At 37.9% G+C, this 20120-nt stretch overlaps 1 protein-coding gene across 3 annotated transcripts in view; it reads left to right on the top strand.

The window, feature by feature from the left end:
- The window catches only part of VPS8 (VPS8 subunit of CORVET complex), a 237786-nt gene that overhangs the window by 129303 nt on the left and 88363 nt on the right, over positions 1 to 20120 (top strand). For all 3 annotated transcript variants that reach the window (XM_044914623.1, XM_044914617.1, XM_044914619.1), the window contains 2 exons: positions 7828 to 7917; positions 11120 to 11166. In XM_044914623.1, the coding sequence (XP_044770558.1) occupies positions 7828 to 7917; positions 11120 to 11166 (137 nt within the window). The remainder of the gene's footprint in view (positions 1 to 7827; positions 7918 to 11119; positions 11167 to 20120) is intronic.

The raw sequence follows: 20120 nt of genomic DNA, 5'->3' as shown, positions 1-20120 counted from the left end.
GGTGTAAGAAAGTGGCCCAGTTTTATTCTTTCACATGTTGCTGTCCAGTTTTCCCAGCACCGTTTGTTGAAGAGGCTTTTTCCCATTGGATATTCTTGCCTCCTCTGCCTAAGAGTAATTGGCCTTGTAATCATGGGTTTATTTCTAGGCTCTCTATTCTGTATCTGTTTTTGTGCCAGTACTGTACTGTTTTGATGACTACAGCTTTGTAGTATGTTTTGAAATCTGGGATTGTGATGCCTCCAGTTTTGTTCTTCTTCAGGTCTTTTGTGCTTTCATACAAATTTTAGGATTATTTGTTCCAGTTCTATGAAAAATGCTAGTGGTATTTTGATAGGGATTGCATTAAATCTATAGATTGCTTTGGGTAGTATGGACATTTTAACAATATTGGTATTCCCAGTCCATGAATGTGGAATATCTTTCCATCTGTTTTTGTCATCTTCAGTTTCTTTTATCACTGCGTTAAAGTTTTCAGGGTACAGGCCTTTTACCTACTTGGTTAAATTTATTCCTGGGTATTTTATTATTTTGGGTGCAGTTGTAAATGAGATTGTTTTCTTAATTTCTCCTTCTGCCACTTCATTATTAGTGTATAGAAATGCAGTGGATTTCTATATATTGATTTTGTATCCTGTGACCTTACTGAATTCATTTATCAATTCTAGTAGTCTTTTGGTGGAGTCTTTAGGGTTTTCTATATGTGGTATCATGTCATCTGCAAATAGTGAAAGTTCTTTTTCCTTACCAAGTTGGATGTCTTTTATTTCTTTTTCTTGTCTGATTGCTGTGGCTAGAACCTGTAGTACTATGTTGAACAAAAGTAATGAGAGTGGACACCCTTGTCGTCTTCTTGATTTTAGAGGAAAAGCTCTCAGTTTTTCACCATTGAGTATGAGGTTACCTGCAGATTTTTCATATATGGCCTTTATTACATTGAGAAATGTTACCTCTACACCTACTTTGTTGAGGGTTTTTATCATGAACAGATGTACTTTTATCAGATGCTTTTTCTACATCTATTGAAATGATCATATGGTTTTATCCTTTCTCATTGATGTGATGAATCACGTTGGTTGATTTGCAAATAATGAACCACCCTTGCACCCCAGAAATAAGTCCCATTTGATCATAGTAAGTGATTTTTTTAATGTATTGGTGGATTCAGTTTGCTAGTATTTTGTTGAGAACTTTCATATCTGTATCTATCAGAGATAGTAGCCTGTGGTTCTTTTTCTCATAGGGTCTTTATCTGGTTTTGGTGTCAGCAAATACTGGTATATCCTCATAGAATATATTTTGAAGCTTTCCTTTCTCTTCTACTTTTTTTTTTTTTTTTTAAAGATTTTATTTATTTATTTGAGACAGAGAGAATGAGAGAGATAGAGCACATGAGAGGGGGGAGGGTCAGAGGGAGAAGCAGGCTCCCTGCCGAGCAGGGAGCCCGATGCGGGACTCGATCCAGGGACTCCAGGATCATGACCTGAGCCGAAAGCAGTCGCTTAACCAACTGAGCCACCCAGGCGCCCCTCTTCTACTTTCTGAAGTAGTTTGAGAAGAATAGGTATTAACTGTTCTTTAAATGTTTGGTAGAAATCACCTGTGAGGCCATCTGGTCCTGGACTTTGTTTGCTGGGAGTTTTTTGATTACTGATTCAATTTCTTTGCTGGTTATGTTTGTTCAAATTTTCTATTTCTTCTGGATTCAGTTTTGGGAGGTTATATGTTTCTAGGAATTTATCCATTTCTTCTAGGTTGTCCAATTTATTGTCATATAATTTTTCATAATATTCTCTTATAATTGTATTTCTGTGGTGTCAGTTGTTATTTCTCCTCTTTCATTTTTGATTTTGTTTACTTGAGCCTGCTGCATTTTTTTTTTTTTTTGATGAGTTTGCCTTAAGGTTTATCCATTTTGTTGATTTTTTTCAAAGAACCAGCTCATGGTTTCATTGTTCTATTTTTTTTAGTTTTTTTTTTCTTTTTAAGATTTTATTTATTTGACACAGAGAGACACAGCGAGAGAGGGAACACAAGCAGGGGAAGTGGGAGAGGGAGAAGCAGGCTTCCCACAGAGCGGGGAGCCCGATGTGGGGCTCGATCCCAGGACCCTGGGATCATGACCTGAGCCGAAGGCAGACGCTTAATGACTGAGCCACCCAGGCGCCCCATTTTTTTAGTTTCTGTATCATTTATTTCTGCTCTAATCTTTATGTCCTTCTACTGTTTTGGCTTTTGTTCTTTTTCTAACTCCTTTAGGTAGAAGGTTAGGTTGTTTGAGATTTTTCTTACTTCTTGAGGTGGGCCTGTATTGCTATAAACTTCCCTTTTACAACAGCTTCTCCTGCATCCTAAAGATTTTGGACCATTGTATTTTCTTTTTCATTTGTTTCCTTCTTTTAAGATTTTATTTATTTATTTGAGAGAGAGAGCACAAGGGAGAGAGTATGAGCTGGGGGAAGGGCAGAGAGAGAGAGGCAGAAGCAGGCTCCCCACTGAGCAGGGAGCCTGACATGGGGCTCAATCCCAGGACCCTGGGACCATGACCCCAGCCGAAGGCAGACACTTAACTGACTGAGACACCCAGGCACCCCTGTTTCCATTTATTTTTTTATTCTTTGATTTCTTGGTTGATCCATTGATTGTTTAGTAGCATATTATTTAACCTCCATGTATTTGTGGTCATTCCAGACTCTTTCTTTTGGTTGACTTCTAGTTTCATAGCATTGTGGTTAGAAAAGATGGATGGTATGATTTCAGTCTTCCTGAATTTGTTTGGACTTGTTGTGGCCTAACTTGTGATCTCTTCTGGAGAGTGTTCCATATGCACTTGGGGAAAAAAAAAAATGTGTTTTCTGCTGTTTTAGGATAGGTTTTGAATATATCTGGATGGATATATGGATTTCCATCTGGTGCAGTGTGTCATTCAAAGCCACAATTTCCTTGTTGACTTTCTGTTTGGATGGTCCTGTACATTGATGTAAGTGAGGTGTTAAAGTACCCTTTTACTGTAATATTATCAGTGACTTCCTTTCTGTTATTAACTGCTTTATGTATTTGGGTGCTCCCATATAAATATTTACAGTTGTTATATCTTCTTGTTGGATTGTTCCCTTTATATTTATATAGTGTCTGTTATTTGCTTCTCGTTACACTCTTTGTTTTAAAGTCTAGTTGTCCAATATAAGTATTGCTACCCTGGCTTTCTTTTCACTTTATTTGCATAGTAAATGCTTTTTTATCCCTTCACTTTTGATCTGCATGCGTCTTTAGGTCTGAAATGAGTCTCTTGTAGGCAGCATATAGATGGGTCTTGTTTTTTTAATCCGTTCTGTCATCCTGTGTCTTTTGATTGAAGCATTTAGTCCATTTGCATTCAAAGTAATTATTGATAGATATGTATTTACTGCAGTTTTGTTACTAATCTTGTGGTTCTTTTTGTAGTTTTTCTCTGTTCCTTTCTCTCATGCTCTCTTCTTTCATGGTTTGCTGGCTTTGTTTAGTGGTATACTTGGATTCTTTACTCTCTTTTGCATATCTTTTACTGGATTTGATTTGTGGTTACCTTAGGTTTATATATAACATCTTATGCATATATTAAGTTGATGGTCACTTAAGTTTGAACCCATTTTTTTACTCCTTTCCCTTCCAGGTTTTAGGTGTATATGGTGGCATACTTTATATCCATTTATTTTGTGAATGCCTTGACTGATTTTTATAGATATATTTTAATGCTTTTGTATTTCCTACTTTTATTTACTGTCTTTCTTTCCACTGAAAGAGTTCCCTTTAACATTTCTTGTGGGACTGTTTTAGTGGTGATGAATTCCTTTAACTTTTGTTTGTCTGGGAAACACTATCTGTCCTTTTATTCTTTTTTTAAATTTTTTTCTTATTATGTTAATCACCGTACATTATATCGTTAGTTTTTGATGTAGTGTTCCACGATTCATTGTTTGCGTGTAATGTCCTTCTATTCTGAATGGTAGCCTTGCCAGATAGAGTGTTCTTGGCTGCAGGTATTTTTTTTCTTTTAAAGCCTTTGAATATATCATACCACTGTCTTTTGGCCTTCAAAGTTACAGCTGAAAAATCAGTGATGGCGTTATGTGGTTTCCCTCGTACATAACTGTCTTCTCTTGCTGCTTTTAAAATTCTCTGTTTATCAGTCCTTTTTGCCCTTTTAAATACTGTGTGTCTTGGTGAGGACCTCTTTGGGTTGATTATGTTGGGAGCTCTCTGTGCCTCCTGGATCTAGATTTCTGTTTCCATCCCAGAATCAGGAAGTTTTTGGCTATTATTTCTTCAGATAAATTATCTGCACCCTTTTCTCTCTCTTCTTCTGGAATCCCCATAATGTGAATGTTCTACTTGATGGTGTTGCTGAATTCCCTAAGTCTATTTCTGTTTTCTTTTTTTTTCCCTCTGTCCTGTTCAGCTTGATTGTTTTCCATTACTCTGTCCTCCAGGTCACTTGTCTATTCTTCTGCTTCTCCTAGTTTACTTTTTATTTCATGTAATATATTTTTAATTTCAGTAATTAAGTTCTTAATCTCTGTTTTGTTCTTTTTTATATTTTCTGTCTCTTTGTTAAGAGTCTTACTGAGTTCCTCCACTCTCTTCTCAAGTCCAATGAGTATCTTTATGACCACTAATTTAAATTCTCTATTAGGCATATTATCGCTTTCATTTAGCTCTCTTGCTGTGATTTTTGTCCTGTTCTTTCATTTGGGACATATTCCTCTATCTCTTCATTTTGTTGAACTCTCTGTGTCTGCTTCTGGGTGTTAAGAGAGTCAGCTGTGTCTCCTGCTGTTGAAAGTAGTGGCCTTATGAAGAAGAGGTCCTGTAGTGCCCTGCAGCGTGATGTCCCCTGTTCACCAGAACCTGGTGCTTCAAGGGGTCTTCTATGGGTGTTGCACGCATCCTACTATTGTAATTGAGCTGCCTTTGCTTTTAGTCCAGTTATCTGCAATAGCTCTTTGCCTTTTGTGGTCAGGGTCTGTTCCCTGTATTGTTAGTGGGTCATTCTGGGGTCACCTTGGTCTTAAGGTGAGTTAGACCATGCGTTTGCCAGAGATGTGGTAGCCCTGAACTGCAGGAGACTACGGAAGTGGGGCATGCAGTGCTGGCAAGGTCCACACTGGCAAGAGGGACCTTGCAGCTGCTGGGGATCGAGGCAGGCTAGGTTGGAGGGGTCAGATTCGTTGAAGTGCCCTGGGGCAGGATGCATACTGTTAGCAAGGTTTGTGTCGGTCTGCTGTGGGAGGGACCTGGCATGGAGACCTGGCTAAAGGAGGCATGTCCACAGCAGAGCTGGGGTGCAGTGGTGGTGTATGTAAGTTAGTTAGAGAGTATTGGTGCTGTGCTGGTTCCTGCAGGTGGCTGTGTGTTTATGCTGGGGGGTTGGGGGGAGGGAGGAGCAGGGGAAGGAAATGGTGCCCACCAGCTCCTTTGTTCCTAGAGAGGTCTCCCAAGGATCCCTGCCCCTCCAGCACATGCTCTGAGATTAGCAAACAAATCTCCCTCCCCTATGCCATATGCATTTTTCAAACTGATGCTGCTAATGTTGTATCTCCTCAGGACTTGTTTTTTGTGCCATCTCTTTAAGGGCAGAGACTCAGTCTCCTCTCACCCTCCAGGCTCTCTTACTAGTCTGCTGATTTTCAAAGTTCCAGGTTTAAAATCCCACTGATGATAAGTTTTCAAAGCCGTGTTAGGGGGTTTCATCTTCGCATGTAGGCTTCCTGATGCAAGAGTCTGTTTCTCTCCCCTCTCTGTGCCCAAGGTGTCCATCCCTCCTGTGTTTAGTCCTGTTGGTCCGTTTAGCTCCCTACCCGTGTCTCCACCCTTTCTACCTGCTTCAATGGGGTCTCTTCTCTATATTTAGCTGTGGAGAGTTTGTTCTGCTAGTCTTCAGGTCATTTTCTGGGTAATTTACACTAATGTAGGTGTTATTTAGTTGTATTGGTGGGAATTGGTGAGCTTAGGGTCCTCCTACTCTGCCATCCTCCCCACCTATCGACCTTTTATACTTTTAAATATGTTATCAGCTGGTCATAGCAAAACAATTCTTTTATCCTTATGGTAGTGACAGGGACTGCACTGAATCTCTCAGTTATTTTTAAATTTAATTGGCATCTTTACAATATTGAGTCTTCCAGTCTATGACCATACGGTATAAGCCTTTATTCAAGAGCTTCTATAAAGGTTTATAATTTTCTCTATAGAGATTTTCTATTCTTCATTAGATTAACTGTCACAATTTCATATTTTCATCATAGCAATGCTATAGTTAATGGTTTTTTTTAAATGTTTATTTCCAATATAAGTACAGTGTTTACTCTAAGGATTTTTATGGAAGTCTTCTATTTCTGGTATGTTAACAGTTTTCTCATAAATGAGTTTTTTCGCCTTTTCTTTCTTATTCTATAGTTATGGTGAATCTTACTGGTATTAAACTAGCCTTGAATTCTTGGATAAATGTAACTTGATCCTGATATTATCCTTTTTAAATATTGTTGGACTTTGTTTTTATTTAGGATGTTTGTATCAGTGTAGTTCTTTCTTACATTGTCCTGCTGAGTTTAGGTATCAAAAATTTTGCTAGTCTCATAAAATGAGCTGAAGTTTTGTTTTGTTTTGTTTTGTTTCCTGTTCTCTGTAAGAGGTTAATTGTTGGCATTATTTCTTCCTTAAATGGTTGCTAAAACTCACCAGTGAAGCTCTTTGGGCCTGGAGTTTTCTATATAGAACTTTTGAGTATTCATTCAATTTCCTTAGTGGTTAAAAATCAACGCAGGTTTTTCTAATTGTTAAGTCGGTTTATTAAATGACATTTTTCTAGGAACTTTTATCCATTTTGTCTAAATTTTCAAATTCTTGATATAAATTAATCCATAATAATTTATTTTTAATATCTTCAGATCGATGGGTAATATCCCCTTTTCATTTGTGATGTTCATTAGCTGTGCTTTCTCTGTTTTGAGATGTATTCTATAAAAGTAGTATAAACTACAGTTACTTGTATCTGCTCATTATTATTGAAGAGCAGGTACTAATACAGAAATATTAGATATATCATGAATGTTGCAGTCACAGTAACTTGTCTCATTTTTATTTGAGAATTTACCACATTGATCTGTTGTTGGTCTTTGCATTTCAGCCATGTAAACATGCAATTGGAAGGATAGAAGAGTAGGTCACAGAAACCAAGTTAGAAGAGAGTTTCAAGAAGATAAGTAGCCAGTAATGTCTAGGAAAGTTCAAGGAGAGGGCAGATTGGAAGTCTTAAATTTGACAGAAATAGATCTTATTAACAGTGGTCAATAAGCAGTGGTCAACCTCTTTGTCTCATTTAAGACTTGTGACCTTAAATTGTTTTAAGACACTCCTTGTTTCAAAATCTACCAGGCATCAGGCATAAAGTTTTCAAATTCTTAACTGGAAAAATTGCAACTATACTTTTTTTAATTGCTTCAAGTTATTACTTTAAGCTCAAGGGTGAAATTCACTGACAGGAAATTTGGGAAAGCTTTTGTTTCTTCTGTTCATCCTGTAGATATCAAGGCTTAAATCCACAGTTTTAGTGCTTTCATTTTCTAAGCATGAATTACCTTTTATATCAAAATCTAATTTTTTACCTGGCATATTTCTAATTTTGTTCATTTGCAATGTGCCTTTAAATTGAGACCTTACATTGAGGTCTTCTGAAATGCAGTATAGAAGCTCATGAAAATACTGAAGTAGGTAATCATGCTTCACATCTATGGAAATTCTATTTAAACTTAACATAAAAGATCATTTTATCTTTTCCTTTCACTTTAGGAACTTGTATCCCTGAGGCCCTGTAAAGCTGCAGAGCTGGTTGCTACTCACTTTTCTGAACAGATTGAAACAGTCATTAAAAAACTTCAGGTAAATATTGCAAAAATATATGGGGAAAAAGCATCTAGTGGAGAGACAATTTTGAATATCCACCTAAGAACTTTGATTGTAGTAATGTCTTCAATACATAGTTCCCATTTAAGCATTTTTTTACACAATGTGTGTGTGTGTGTGTGTGTGTGTGTGTGGGAGCAATTGTATGATGATCTCTGCATCTGGAAAGGAAAGAGTGTATCTTTCTGCATAATACATACTAATATCACAGAAACATTTTTAGAACTATGCCCTGTACTTAATCTAGAATTAGTAATCCACAGAAGATCCCCCCCTCTTTTTTGTTTTTCGTTTGTTTGTTTTTTACTATAGGAACTACAGCTCTATTCTCTTTGAGGTTGACGTTATTTATTATTTATTCAGACTTTTGTCTCAATTTGGGTTAATACTATTTAGAATTTTTCTTGGGAAATCTTAATTAGAATACAGTTATATTAATGTCAAATATTGAGATGCTCAGTTTCAAGTATATTTAGTGACCCTAGTATTCCACTTGTCACTATGATTGCAGTGCTGGTAGTGCGTTTTGCTCACTGGTGTGAGGTCCACAAGTGATAGAGGTAGGGAATAGGACCATGACAGCAACATAAAGCATGACCTAGAGTCCTCAAGTGCCCATAAGTGTAGGAGGGGATAACTATGCAAGAGGAAAACCAAAGCACTGAGTGGAGGGCAGCTGGAAGGAGAGACCAAGATCTGGAACTTATTAATTTAAACACTTACCACGGCCTCACTGTGTACCACAGTATGGTAGGCCTGAGGTTGCAGAGAGGAATGCAGCCTTCTCTGTAATTTTCCATGTGGAAGAAAGAAGCACTTATATAACCATGCAAGGTTATAAGTGCTACACCAGACACATGGAGAAAGTGTTACAGAAGCGAGAGGAGAGAGTGACTGACTGAGGCCAGGCGAGAGCTCCCAGACATGCCTGGGCTGGGTCCTGAGCGACTGGCCTCAGTGTTCTAGGCAGAGCATTGAGACTGACTTTCTAAATAGAGGATTCTGGGTATGTAAAGCCTTGGAGGCATGAGACAACGTGCATATCCAGAGAATGGCCAGGTCTGTGACTATGACGTCCTGGTGACAATGGTGGGAGGAGCATTCAGGTAAGTCAGAAAAGTTCTGATGGAGGGAGGAGTTAAAGGTATAGAGGCTAGAAACTGGAGTTGGCACTCTGATACTGAACTGTCTTATGTGTAGTGCTAAGAAATTATACCCTATCTTCTAGATAACCTAGAGAATTACTGAAGTTTTTCAGCAAAAGGACATCATTAGATTCATTTTACAGAAGATTAACTTTATAGTGTGGGGAGTGGACTAGCAAAGAGAGCATATGGAGAAGAGAGACCACGTAGGCCAGTCAGTTAGAAGGTGAAGGCTCTAGGCAAAAGATGGCGAGGATGGGGACTAAGTCTGTGGCAGTGATGTGGACGGGTTTAGGATGTGTTTGTGAAGTAGAACATGTAGGGCTTAGAACTGAGTCAAAAGTGATCGGAGAGGTTAAAAGTGACTCCCAGACATCGGGCTTGGCTGTCCAGCATGATGAGGTCCGTTAACTCAAGATAAAGACACATTCATGGATTCAATAAATATTATGTACCTGCTGTGAACCAAAAACACTGTTATGTGCCGAGGATACAAAAAACACATACACGTATCCCTGTGCTTCAAGGAAGAAGACGGATAAGCCAAAAGACAGTTGCAGAATAATTGGACTTGAATGATGATAGAGCATTGCCCAAGATACTGAGGAAGTACATGGAGAGTCATCCAGTCCATTCTAGTGATGAGGACAGGAGGACGCTTCTGCTACAACTACTCTCAGTCCACAGAGCCTCTCCGCTCTTTAAAAGTCAGCAGTTTCTGATATAGCTCCTCATCTTTAAGTGTTGTTACTGTCATTTAAAATGTAAGGCTATCCAATGCAGGGCTTTCTATTTTCCTTAGTCTCTAAAGATCCTTAGAGATAGGCCAAGTAAATGAATATAATGTCACTCATTAAACAAACATAAAAAAGCTGAAGTGTCATGGATTTTTTTTTAAAAAACTGGCTATTTGATTGTGCAGTGCTTATTGAGTCGTACACATTTAAAGAAATGAAGTGTTTACTTATTGCAGAGATTTACTGAATATGAGAGAATCCCACACAAATTTTATAAAGTACCTTTCTTGGTGGCAAGAAATATGCTTCTGACCAATTGTTTTGAGAATTCTTGAAATGAAAAAGAAAGCCAGAATATTAAGTTATAACCAGAAGGAAAGTCATATTTAAATAAAACAAAATGATAGACCAGGGAAAAGATAGAAAATCAAAGACTGATAAACATATCTTAAATGTCTTCTAAATTACATTAATCCTTTCCGGTTTTGAGTTCTGTGCTTTATACAGGTGAAGTTTGAATATATCCAAAAATAAAGAAAAAAGAAAAACTAAGCTATAATTTTTGCTTAGCTTTCCTAAGAACTTAAAAACATTATTTTATTCATACAGTATTTTAAGGTATATCTCATTTAATTCTCACCTCTACCCTGTGCAGAAGGCAGAGAAGATACTGCTGTTCTCTTTTTCACATAAGTAAACTGAATTGCTAAGAGAGTCAGTGATTTATACAAGGTCATATAGCAAATAAGTGGAAGAAGCAGAACCCAGATTTTATGGCATACTGACGGCTAACATGTTGCAGTGTGTTCTCTTCTGTAGCTGATTACATTGGGGAGTTAATGAACTTTTCTGGTGCTGCTTGCTGTTTGGGCCTCAAACTCCCACCCTACTTAGGTTATCTCACAGTAGGCTATCCTCCCAAGAAGAGGACCAGGTAAGGCAGTGGGAACCCCTCAGTGTAGCTAGAATGCACTTGTCAGCACGGCAGTTCAGAGCACCTGCCATTCCTAGGTCCTTGTGCTGAGAACTGCCAAGGGATGGATCTTAGTAGAGGGCTTTTTTTTTTTTTTTTGGCAATAATAAGGCATTTGTTTCTTCTGCACTCAAAAATGGAATGTGTGACAGTGATTTGAATTACTGGGAGGAAATGACCTCCAAATGACTTGAGAATTTCTTAGATCTCTACGGAGGACTTAATGGAAATTTCTGCACTTTAAAGGGATATTCTAGTTTGGCATAGTTTTAAGAATTTGTTTTTAAATATTTAATTGTATTTTTAATTGTTTTTCTATTCAGAACCAGGTTTTGCTTTTCAAATTTTTGAGGAGTCTTCTTGACCCAAGGTATGTTAATAAATTTAAGTTTTTTATTATACACAGATGAAAAATCAAAGGACATAAATAGAGGTTAAGAATACTGGCCCATTGTGGGGTGCCTGGGTGGCTCAGTTGGTTAAGTGTCCAACTCTTGATTTCAGCTCAGGTCATGATCTCAGGGTCCTGGAGCTTGCTTAAGATTCTATCTCTGCCCCACCCCACCCCAAAAAAAAGAGAAAAAAAGAAACTGGCCCATTGCATCCAAATAGTATAATCAACTTTTGATTTTTAGTGTTAGTTTGAGTAATAGTTTCATAGATTATACCAAAATATATGATGAAAGTAGATTATATCTTGAGGGAATACTTTTCTTTGCATTTGAACATGAGCATACATGTTGAGTTGTTATCATTGTAAAAAACAATAGTGAAGCCAGGCCATGAAGACATGTTTTAGGAAGAACCTGATGACCAGCTAGCTTCTGCCTTTCTATCCTAACTTCACCGCTTCCTGTTCTATATTCCATGCTGTGGATTGATAGCTTTACTTTCAAAGTAAATACCTAATTCCCAGCTCACCTCTAAATTTATTCCCTCTTAAATCCTCATTTGAAGTGTTAGTTTTAAATAACTTCTCGTGGTGGTGTGAGAAGCAAAGTTTAATCTTTTTTTTTTTTTCCAAGTGCTACTGTGGTACTCATCAAATAAAACTAACCCAGAGAGATGATGAGATTAGTAATGGATTTGTAAGCAAAGCAGTTCTGTGTGTGAGATCTTAACATTTTGCTGTGACTAGGTGGACTAATTGGGAGTTGAGTGGAATAATATTTAACATCTTCTAACACAGTCACTCTGTCTTAACTGGAAGTATGTGTCAGAATCACCTTAGAAACTTGTAAAAATACAGACATCTGGGCCCAAGCCCACAGAATCATTGTGGGTGGGGGATATTTTTGATGTACACGCAGAGTTAAGCAACAGTGGCGTGAGTGTAATATTCCAGTATGACAGACTTTCGCGTCAGACATATAAACTTCAATGTTGTGTTATAACGTACACTAGCCATTGAAAACCGTAATTTAGTTACTTTAGTGATAATCTCAGTTTGGGTTATTCTAGTATTCTGTGCTATTTTTACATACCAAAATGCCAGTAGTTTTGTGGATTGTAATAATTTTCTGAAATCTTAGTCATTTAAATCTAGAGTAAGCTATGCTGCATTCAAGTTCAGTCATCCAGATGTGCATATGCAGATACTTAGAAGAGCAGTCTGACTACATACCCCGCACCCCTGTTCAAGACATCTTCAAATTATCAGTGTTTTAGTTCCCTGTTCTCAGAATATCAAATGAGGCTAGATACCTTTATTTTTATTTCTCCTAATCATTTGGCTCTCCCTCAGAGCCATTTTCAGCCAAGGTCTATTTCTATAATGAATGGATAGAAACATCTTAGATCAGTTGGGGGCTGGTGGGGAAAAGATGGGGAGAGCTGGGGACAGAGATGTGAAAGAAGAGTGGAGGTTCTGGGCAGACCGAGGAAGGACCCAACTTCAGCCCCAGCCCTTTCTTCAGATCCTGTGCACCCCTTTTCCCGTGGCCCAATTCATTCTGTTCCTCTCTTGTGGCACATCCATTCTCCTCGTCGTGTGGAAATGTTGGGGTTCAGAGCCTCAAGAATTCTTTCTTCAGACGTCTCCAGTGCTAAAAGGTGTTTTTATAGCATGGGACAGGACCCTTAAGCAGAAAGGGCTGCCCTGAGATTGTGAGGAGAAGCTGATTGTATACTATGGAGTTGGGGGATGTAAAGACAGGGACGTTTCCAAAAGGATTTTCATATGCTAAAGAGGACTCTCGGGATACTGACAGCCTAGCTATTGTCAAGCTAAGGTTGTTTTTCCCTCTAGCAAGACATTAACATTAACATTGGGAGTTCAGGGAAGAATGTATATTCTGCCTGCCTCAAGTATTTGTCAATGGACTGCAGGTTATAAGAAAATTTAATTTCATCTACATTTCCTTTTTGCCTTTGTTCCCCACCTCACTAGAACCTGGAGCCTCTTCCCTTAGAATAATTTATTTGATCAAGTCCTTTTTCCCCCAACCATCCTACCTGGAGAGACCCAAGCTAGAAGGACAGAGGAAGTTCAGCTTTGTGCTTGGCCTTTTCTCACATGGAATACAATACAGAAGATGATATTGACCAAATCTGACTTTTTATAAATAAAAAAATACCAGTATTAGGTGATATAAATATCACTACAGCTATTACTCTGAATGACTGATTTTCAATCACATTTCAGCCTTTTGAAATAAATACGCTTTTTGACTAATCTGAAAAAGGGATTAGAGTCTTGTCAGGTTCTGGGAAACAAGGGAGTATGGAAAAGATACTTAGAGGAAAAAGAACAGCAAGAATAGGTAGACTGGGCCTGCCTGGCAGTTTTCACTGGCAGATAGTGGAGACTGTTTTTTGCCTTTGATTCTTCCCTTTCTGTTCTTTTTTTATTTTATTTTTTTTATTCTTATGTTAATCTCCATACATTACTTCCCTTTCTGTTCTTAAGCAATAGTTTGTTTTGTTTTGTTTTGTTTTTAAACAGCTAGGTTCTCCCCCCACCACTCAAGAAGCATTTTGGCAAGTAAGGAAAATGAAAGAAAACAGTCATTTTCAGGTGGAGACTTTTTGTATATGTGTGTCATGTCAGAATATTGCCTTTTTTTTTTTTCCTTTGGCCCACAACATCTGAGTTAATAGGATCCTTATATATACATTTTTTATTTAACATTTACAAGTGTTCATTGAGTTGTTTTTGAGGGGGTAGCCTTTTATTTTGTCAATACATTTTTAAAGGGACAAATCATCTATTTGAGTTATTATTTATATTTCTCTATTGTCTTTATTCAATTTCTTTATGTTATCTTTGCTATGTGTATAATGTCCTCAGTAGAATTAATTGACCTACAAAGATCTTGGTGGCATCTGTACATAGATAGATAGTTTTTGGCGGGGGAGTTAATCCTACAGAAGCAAATTACTTGCCTGAATTGAGGCCAACAGCTTGGGAGAGAACGGATTTGCATTCCCTTCCAATTCCCTTCTTTGGGACAGCTGCTGCATAAAGCCCACCCCACCCCCACTCCCTGTGTGCGCTCCTGCCAGGCCAAGAATTCTCATGGGAGTTCTCCTGATATATATTTACATCCAGATGTAGGCCTTTTATGTAGTGGGGATGTTTGAAGGATAATACAAAAGGACATTGATGGTTTTTGTGGGGCTTTGAGCTGCATGAGGAATGAAGAGAATGTGCGAGTATATTTATATTCACAATATTTTCCTCAGTACACTTCTCTTGGTAATGTCGATTTAGCTTTTGTTAACCATGTCCTGGAGACCTCTGAAATGTGGTGTGATTTTCTTGTAGAAAAAAAAAACACATAAAAGTCACATTGTATTTCTAATCTTTAATCAAAATAAACATTGAGCATTGCTAAGAAAATGAGCTTTGCCAAGGAGCAAAACGTAGATTATGGAAATGGTTATATATTGGATTTAAGTTGAACCTGTGTTTCTGTGGATAATTGTGAAAGAATATTTTAACATATTGACACTCATTGTTGAAATAGCGGATTTCAAAATTAAAATAAAAACTTAGAATGTTATAGGGGCACCTGGGTGGCTCGGTAGGTTAAGCGTCCGACTCTTGATTTCAGCTCAGGTCATGATCTCAGGGCTATGAGATCGAGCCCCACCCCCCCCAACCCCCCACTTGGGATCCGGGCTCAGCAGGAGTCTGCTTGAGATTCTTAGCCATCCCCCCACCCCATCCCCCGCCAGCGTGCGCACAAGCACACACACTCTCTCTCTACAATAAATAAAACCTTAATAATAATGTATTATGTTCGTGAACTTTGACATAGGAAAATTCATTTCTGCTTGAGTGACTTCCTATGCTTGTCCAGGCTTACTACCAGATATCATATTGTTAGGATAAATTCTCTTCTACACTTCAGAGGTTCTTCTGGCTGGACTAAGAATCAAATTGACATGAATCAGATTAACAGGAGAAAGATTTAATCTCATATGTATGAAAACCCCACATACATGAGAGTTTCAAAGACAGAAAGGTAAAATGAGATACATATGTCATCATGAGCTAAGGAATGGGATATAGGGAACTGGGGCTTCAGAGGGGAGGAGGGCAATTCAATTCACAGGGCAAGAAGAAGAGCAGATGTTTAGTATTTAGATATTTGCCCTGCCATACAGATGGGTCACTCAGATAAAATTTATCTCTGATAATAACTCTTACTCCGGGAAAGTCTCCCAATTTAGGTTCTTTTAGGTAGTTAATGGAGGGGCAAAAGTTTCTCTTTAGCTCACAGGGCCTTGATTGCCTTTAGCTCAAAATAGTCCATATACCAAAGTAACACGTTTTGAGGAGACTTGTTCTGAACCCTTCAGTATATCGCCAGCAGCTCAGGTTCAACCTTTTAAATCATAACATATCATTTCCTAATCTCCAGGCCTTGCAGATGGATGGATAGATGGATGGATGGATGGATGATAGTAAGCAAGCAAGAAAGAAAATAGTTTACACATGTTTATTTTTTATTCCTTTATTCAAGACTTCTTTATAATGAAATTGGTGTCTGCTAAGTACTGTGCTAGAGGTTGAAATGGCTCAAAATAATACTCACTTTTTCTCAATCCAAACCTGCTGCTTCTTTATTTTCTCTCATAGCAAATGGCATTATCTGCCCATTTATTTCATTTAACAATTTACTGAGTAACTACAGCATGCTAAGCATTCTGACAGGCATGGAAGATGAAATAGTGAATAAGATGGGGCCCTGCCTTGAGGGAATTTACATTCTAATGGAGGAAATAGATAAGTAAGCAGGCAATTACGTTTAAGTGTCTTAAGTAAAATTCTGAGAGCGATGATGGATTCTTCACTTTGTTTTACCTACTCCAGTCTCCACCTTCTCAGCCACGGCACACAGAACCAGTCATGACATCAACCTCTTGGGTACCTCCTGTATATATGGGGCTCCTCTGTTCTGTCCCCTACTGCCCTGGTTCAGGGGCACAGTATCTCTCTCCTGATCCCTCCTGCTGGCCTCCTAACCAGCCTTCCCAATTCTTCTCCTTCCATCTCTAAGCAGGCAGAGTTCTTCTTCGCAAAGTTCTTTCTGTTCCCTTATCCAAGGCAAAATACAAACTCCCCATGGCCCTTGTTGATGTGATTCAGGCATATCTATCCAGCTTCATTGTCTTCCTTTTTCCCATTTCTCTTTGCCCCTGTATTCCTCGGCATTACTGGCCTGTTTGTTCAGAGGAGGCACTGCATGTTGTCATTTCTCCCTTTGCATATGTGTTCCTCCCTGTTGGTCCACTTTGTTTTCTCGAGAGCAATTTAATATATGTATTGTATATATATATTTAATTTATATATGTTATTAAGAGCTCTCAAGTTATACATATGCTTTGATCCAGTGATTCAGTTTTGGAAAATATTTTTTAAGGAAATAGTGTGAAAGAAAAAAGTAGTTAATATTAAGATTACCTATATTAGCATTTACATAGTGAAAAAGCTATTTTAAAAAGAAGATGGGGAAATAAAGGCCATATATGAAAGACCCACAGCTAATATCATCCTCAGTGGGGAAAAACTGAGAGCTTTTCCCCTAAGGTCAGGAATATGACAGGGATGTCCACTCTTACCACTGTTGTTCAACATAATATTAGAAGTACTAGCCTCCGTAATCGGACAACAAAAAGAAATAAAAGGCATCCACGTCAACAAGGAAGAAGTCAAACTTTCACTCTTGTCAGAAGACATGATACTCTATGTAGAAAGCCTGAAAGACTCCATCAAAAAATTTGCTAGAACTGATACATGAGTTCAGCAAAGTTGCAGGATATAAAATCAACAGAAATCTTTTGACATCTATACACCAATAATGAAGCAGCAGAAAGAGAAATCAAGGAATTGATCCCATTTACAGTTGCACCAAAAACCATAAGATACCTAGGAATAAACTTAACCAAAGAGATAAAAGATCTGTACTCTGAAAACTATAGAACACTTATGAAAGAAACTGAGGAAGACACAAAGAAGTGGAAAAACATTCCATGCTCATGGATTGGAAGAACAAATATTGTTAAAATGGCTATACTACCCAAAGCAATCTGTATATTGAATGAAATCCCTATCAAAGTAACACCAACATTTTTCACAGAGCTAGAACAAGTAATTCTAAAATTTGTACGGAACCAGAGAAGACCCTGAATAGCCAAAGGAATGTTGAAAAAGAAAAGTAAAGCTGGAGGTGTCACAATTCCAGACTTCAAGTTATATTATGAAGTTGTAGTTATCAAGACAGTATGGTACTGGCACAAGAACAGACACCTAGGTCAGTGGAACAGAATAGAGAATGTAGAAATGGACCCACAACCATATGGTCAACTAATTTTCGACAGAGCAGGAAAGAATATCTAATAGAAAAAAAGACATTCTTTTCAACAAATGGTATTAGGAAAACTGGACAGCCACTTGCAGAAGAATGAAACTAGACCACTTCCTTACACCATACACAAAAATACATTTAAAGTGGTTGAATGACCTAAATGTGAGATAGGAAACCATCAAAATCCTAGAGGAGAACACAAGCAGCAACCTTTTTGACCTTGGCTATTGCAACTGCTTACTCGACACATCTCTGGGGTGCCTGGGTGGCTCAGTAGGTTGAGCGACTGCCTTCAGCTCAGGTCATGATCCCAGAATCCTGGGATCGAGTCCCACATTGGGCTCCCGGCTCGGCGGGGAGCCTGCTTCTCTCTCTGACCCTCACCCCTCTCATGCTGTTTCTCTCTCTCTCTCTCTCTCTCTCAAATAAATAAATAAATAAATAAATAAATAAAAATCTTTAGACACATCTCTGGAGGAAAGGGAAAACAAAAGCAAAAATGAACTACTAGGACTTCATCAAGATAAAAAACTTTTGCACAGCAGAGGAAACAACCAACAAAACTAAAAGGCAACCTACAGAATGGGAGAAAATATTTGCAAATGACGTACTGGATAAAATCTATAAGGAACTTATCAAACTCAACACCCCGAAAATAAATAATCCAATTAAAAATGGTCAGAAGACATGAACAGACATTTCTCCAAAGAAGACATACAGATGGCCAACAGACACATGAAAAAATGCTCAACATCACTTATCATCAGGGAAATACAAATCAAAACCACAGTGAGGTATCACCTCACACCAGTCAGAATGGCTAAATTTTAACTCAGGAAACAACAGATGCTGGCAAGGATGTGGAGAAAGTGGAGCCCTCTAATGCTGTTGGTAGGAATGCAAACTGGTGCAGCCACTCTGGAAAACAGTAAGGAGGTTCCTCAAAAAGTTAAAACTAGAACTACCCTATTATGCAGCAATTGCACTAGTAGGTATTTACCCAAAGGATACAAAAAATAGTGATTCAAAGGGGCACGTGTACCCCCTGATGTTTATAGCAGCATTATCAACAATAGTCAAATTATGGAAAGAACCCAAATGTCCATTGATTGATGAATGGATAAAGAAGATGTGGTGTATATATACACTATGGAATATTACTTAGCCATCAAAAAGAATGAAATCTTGCCATTTGCAATGATGTGGATGGAACTAGAGTGTATTATGGTAAGCAAAATAAGTCAGAGAAAAACAAATTTTAAGGTTGGTGTGGCTTTTATAATCCTACCCTTTTCTATTTATGTTACTTTTTTTTTTTAAGATTTTATTTATTTTATTTGAGAGAGAGAGAATGAGAGACAGAGAGCACGAGAAGGAAGAGGGCAGAGGGAGAAGCAGACCCCCTGCTGAGCAGGGAGCCCGATGCGGGACTCGATCCCGGGACTCCAGGATCATGACCTGAGCCGAAGGCAGTCGCTTAACCAACTGAGCCACCCAGGCGCCCTATGTTACTATTTTTTACTCATTGCTTTTATTGCCCTTGTTTTTTGTTTCTTTTTTTTTTTTCTTGGTATTCTACCTTTGGTTTTAATAGAGCATTTTATATGATTCCACCTTTTTCTCTTAGTAGATCAGTTGTATATTTTTTTAGTGGTTTTCCTTCAATTTGCAATGCACATTTATAACTAATCCAAGTCCAGTATCAACATCATATTACTTCATGCATAGTGTCAGTGCCTTATAACAGAGGATTCCTAATTCCTCCCTCTTGTCCCTTATAACATTGCTGTCGTTCATTTCACTTATCCATAAACTATAATCACTGAATACATAGTATTATTGTCTTGGACAGAACGTTTTCTGTTAGATTAGCTAAGAATAAGAAAAATAAAACATTTTATTTTGCCTTTATTTATTCCTTCTGTAATGCTCTTTCTTTATGTAGATCCAAATTTATGACCTATATCATTTTTCTTCCTTTTGAAGAACTTCTAACATTTGTTGAAAGGCAGGTCTGCTGATGACATATTCTCAGTTTTTGTCTCAGAAAGTATTTTCTCCTTCACTTTTGAGAGATAATTTTGCTGGATACAGATGGATCTAGATACAGATGGATGGGTTTTTTTCTTTCAACACTTTAAATACTTCCTTCTCCTCTCTTCTTGCTTGTATGGTTTATGGAGAGAAGTCTCATGTAATTCTTATCCTTGGTCTTCTATAGGTAAGGTGTTTTCCTTCCCTCTGACTTCTTTTAAGATTTTCTCTTTGTCTTTGATTTTCTGCAGTTTGAATATGAGAAGCCCAGTTACAGATTTTTGCTGTTTGTCCTATTTGGTGTTCTCTGAGCTTCATGATGGGTAGTTTGGTATCTGTTATTAATTTGGGGGAAATTCTCAGTCATTGTTGCTATAAATATTTCTTCTGTCCCATTTTTCTCTTTCTTCTCTTTATGGTGTTACCTTTTATACTTGTCCCACAGTTTTTGGATATTCTATTCTTGCCCCCAGGT

The sequence above is a fragment of the Neomonachus schauinslandi genome, chromosome 1 (assembly GCF_002201575.2).
Source record: "Neomonachus schauinslandi chromosome 1, ASM220157v2, whole genome shotgun sequence".
Taxonomy (NCBI): domain Eukaryota; kingdom Metazoa; phylum Chordata; class Mammalia; order Carnivora; family Phocidae; genus Neomonachus; species Neomonachus schauinslandi.
The sequence above is the reverse complement of the archived record's forward strand: the minus strand, read 5'-3'. Positions and strand labels throughout refer to the sequence as shown.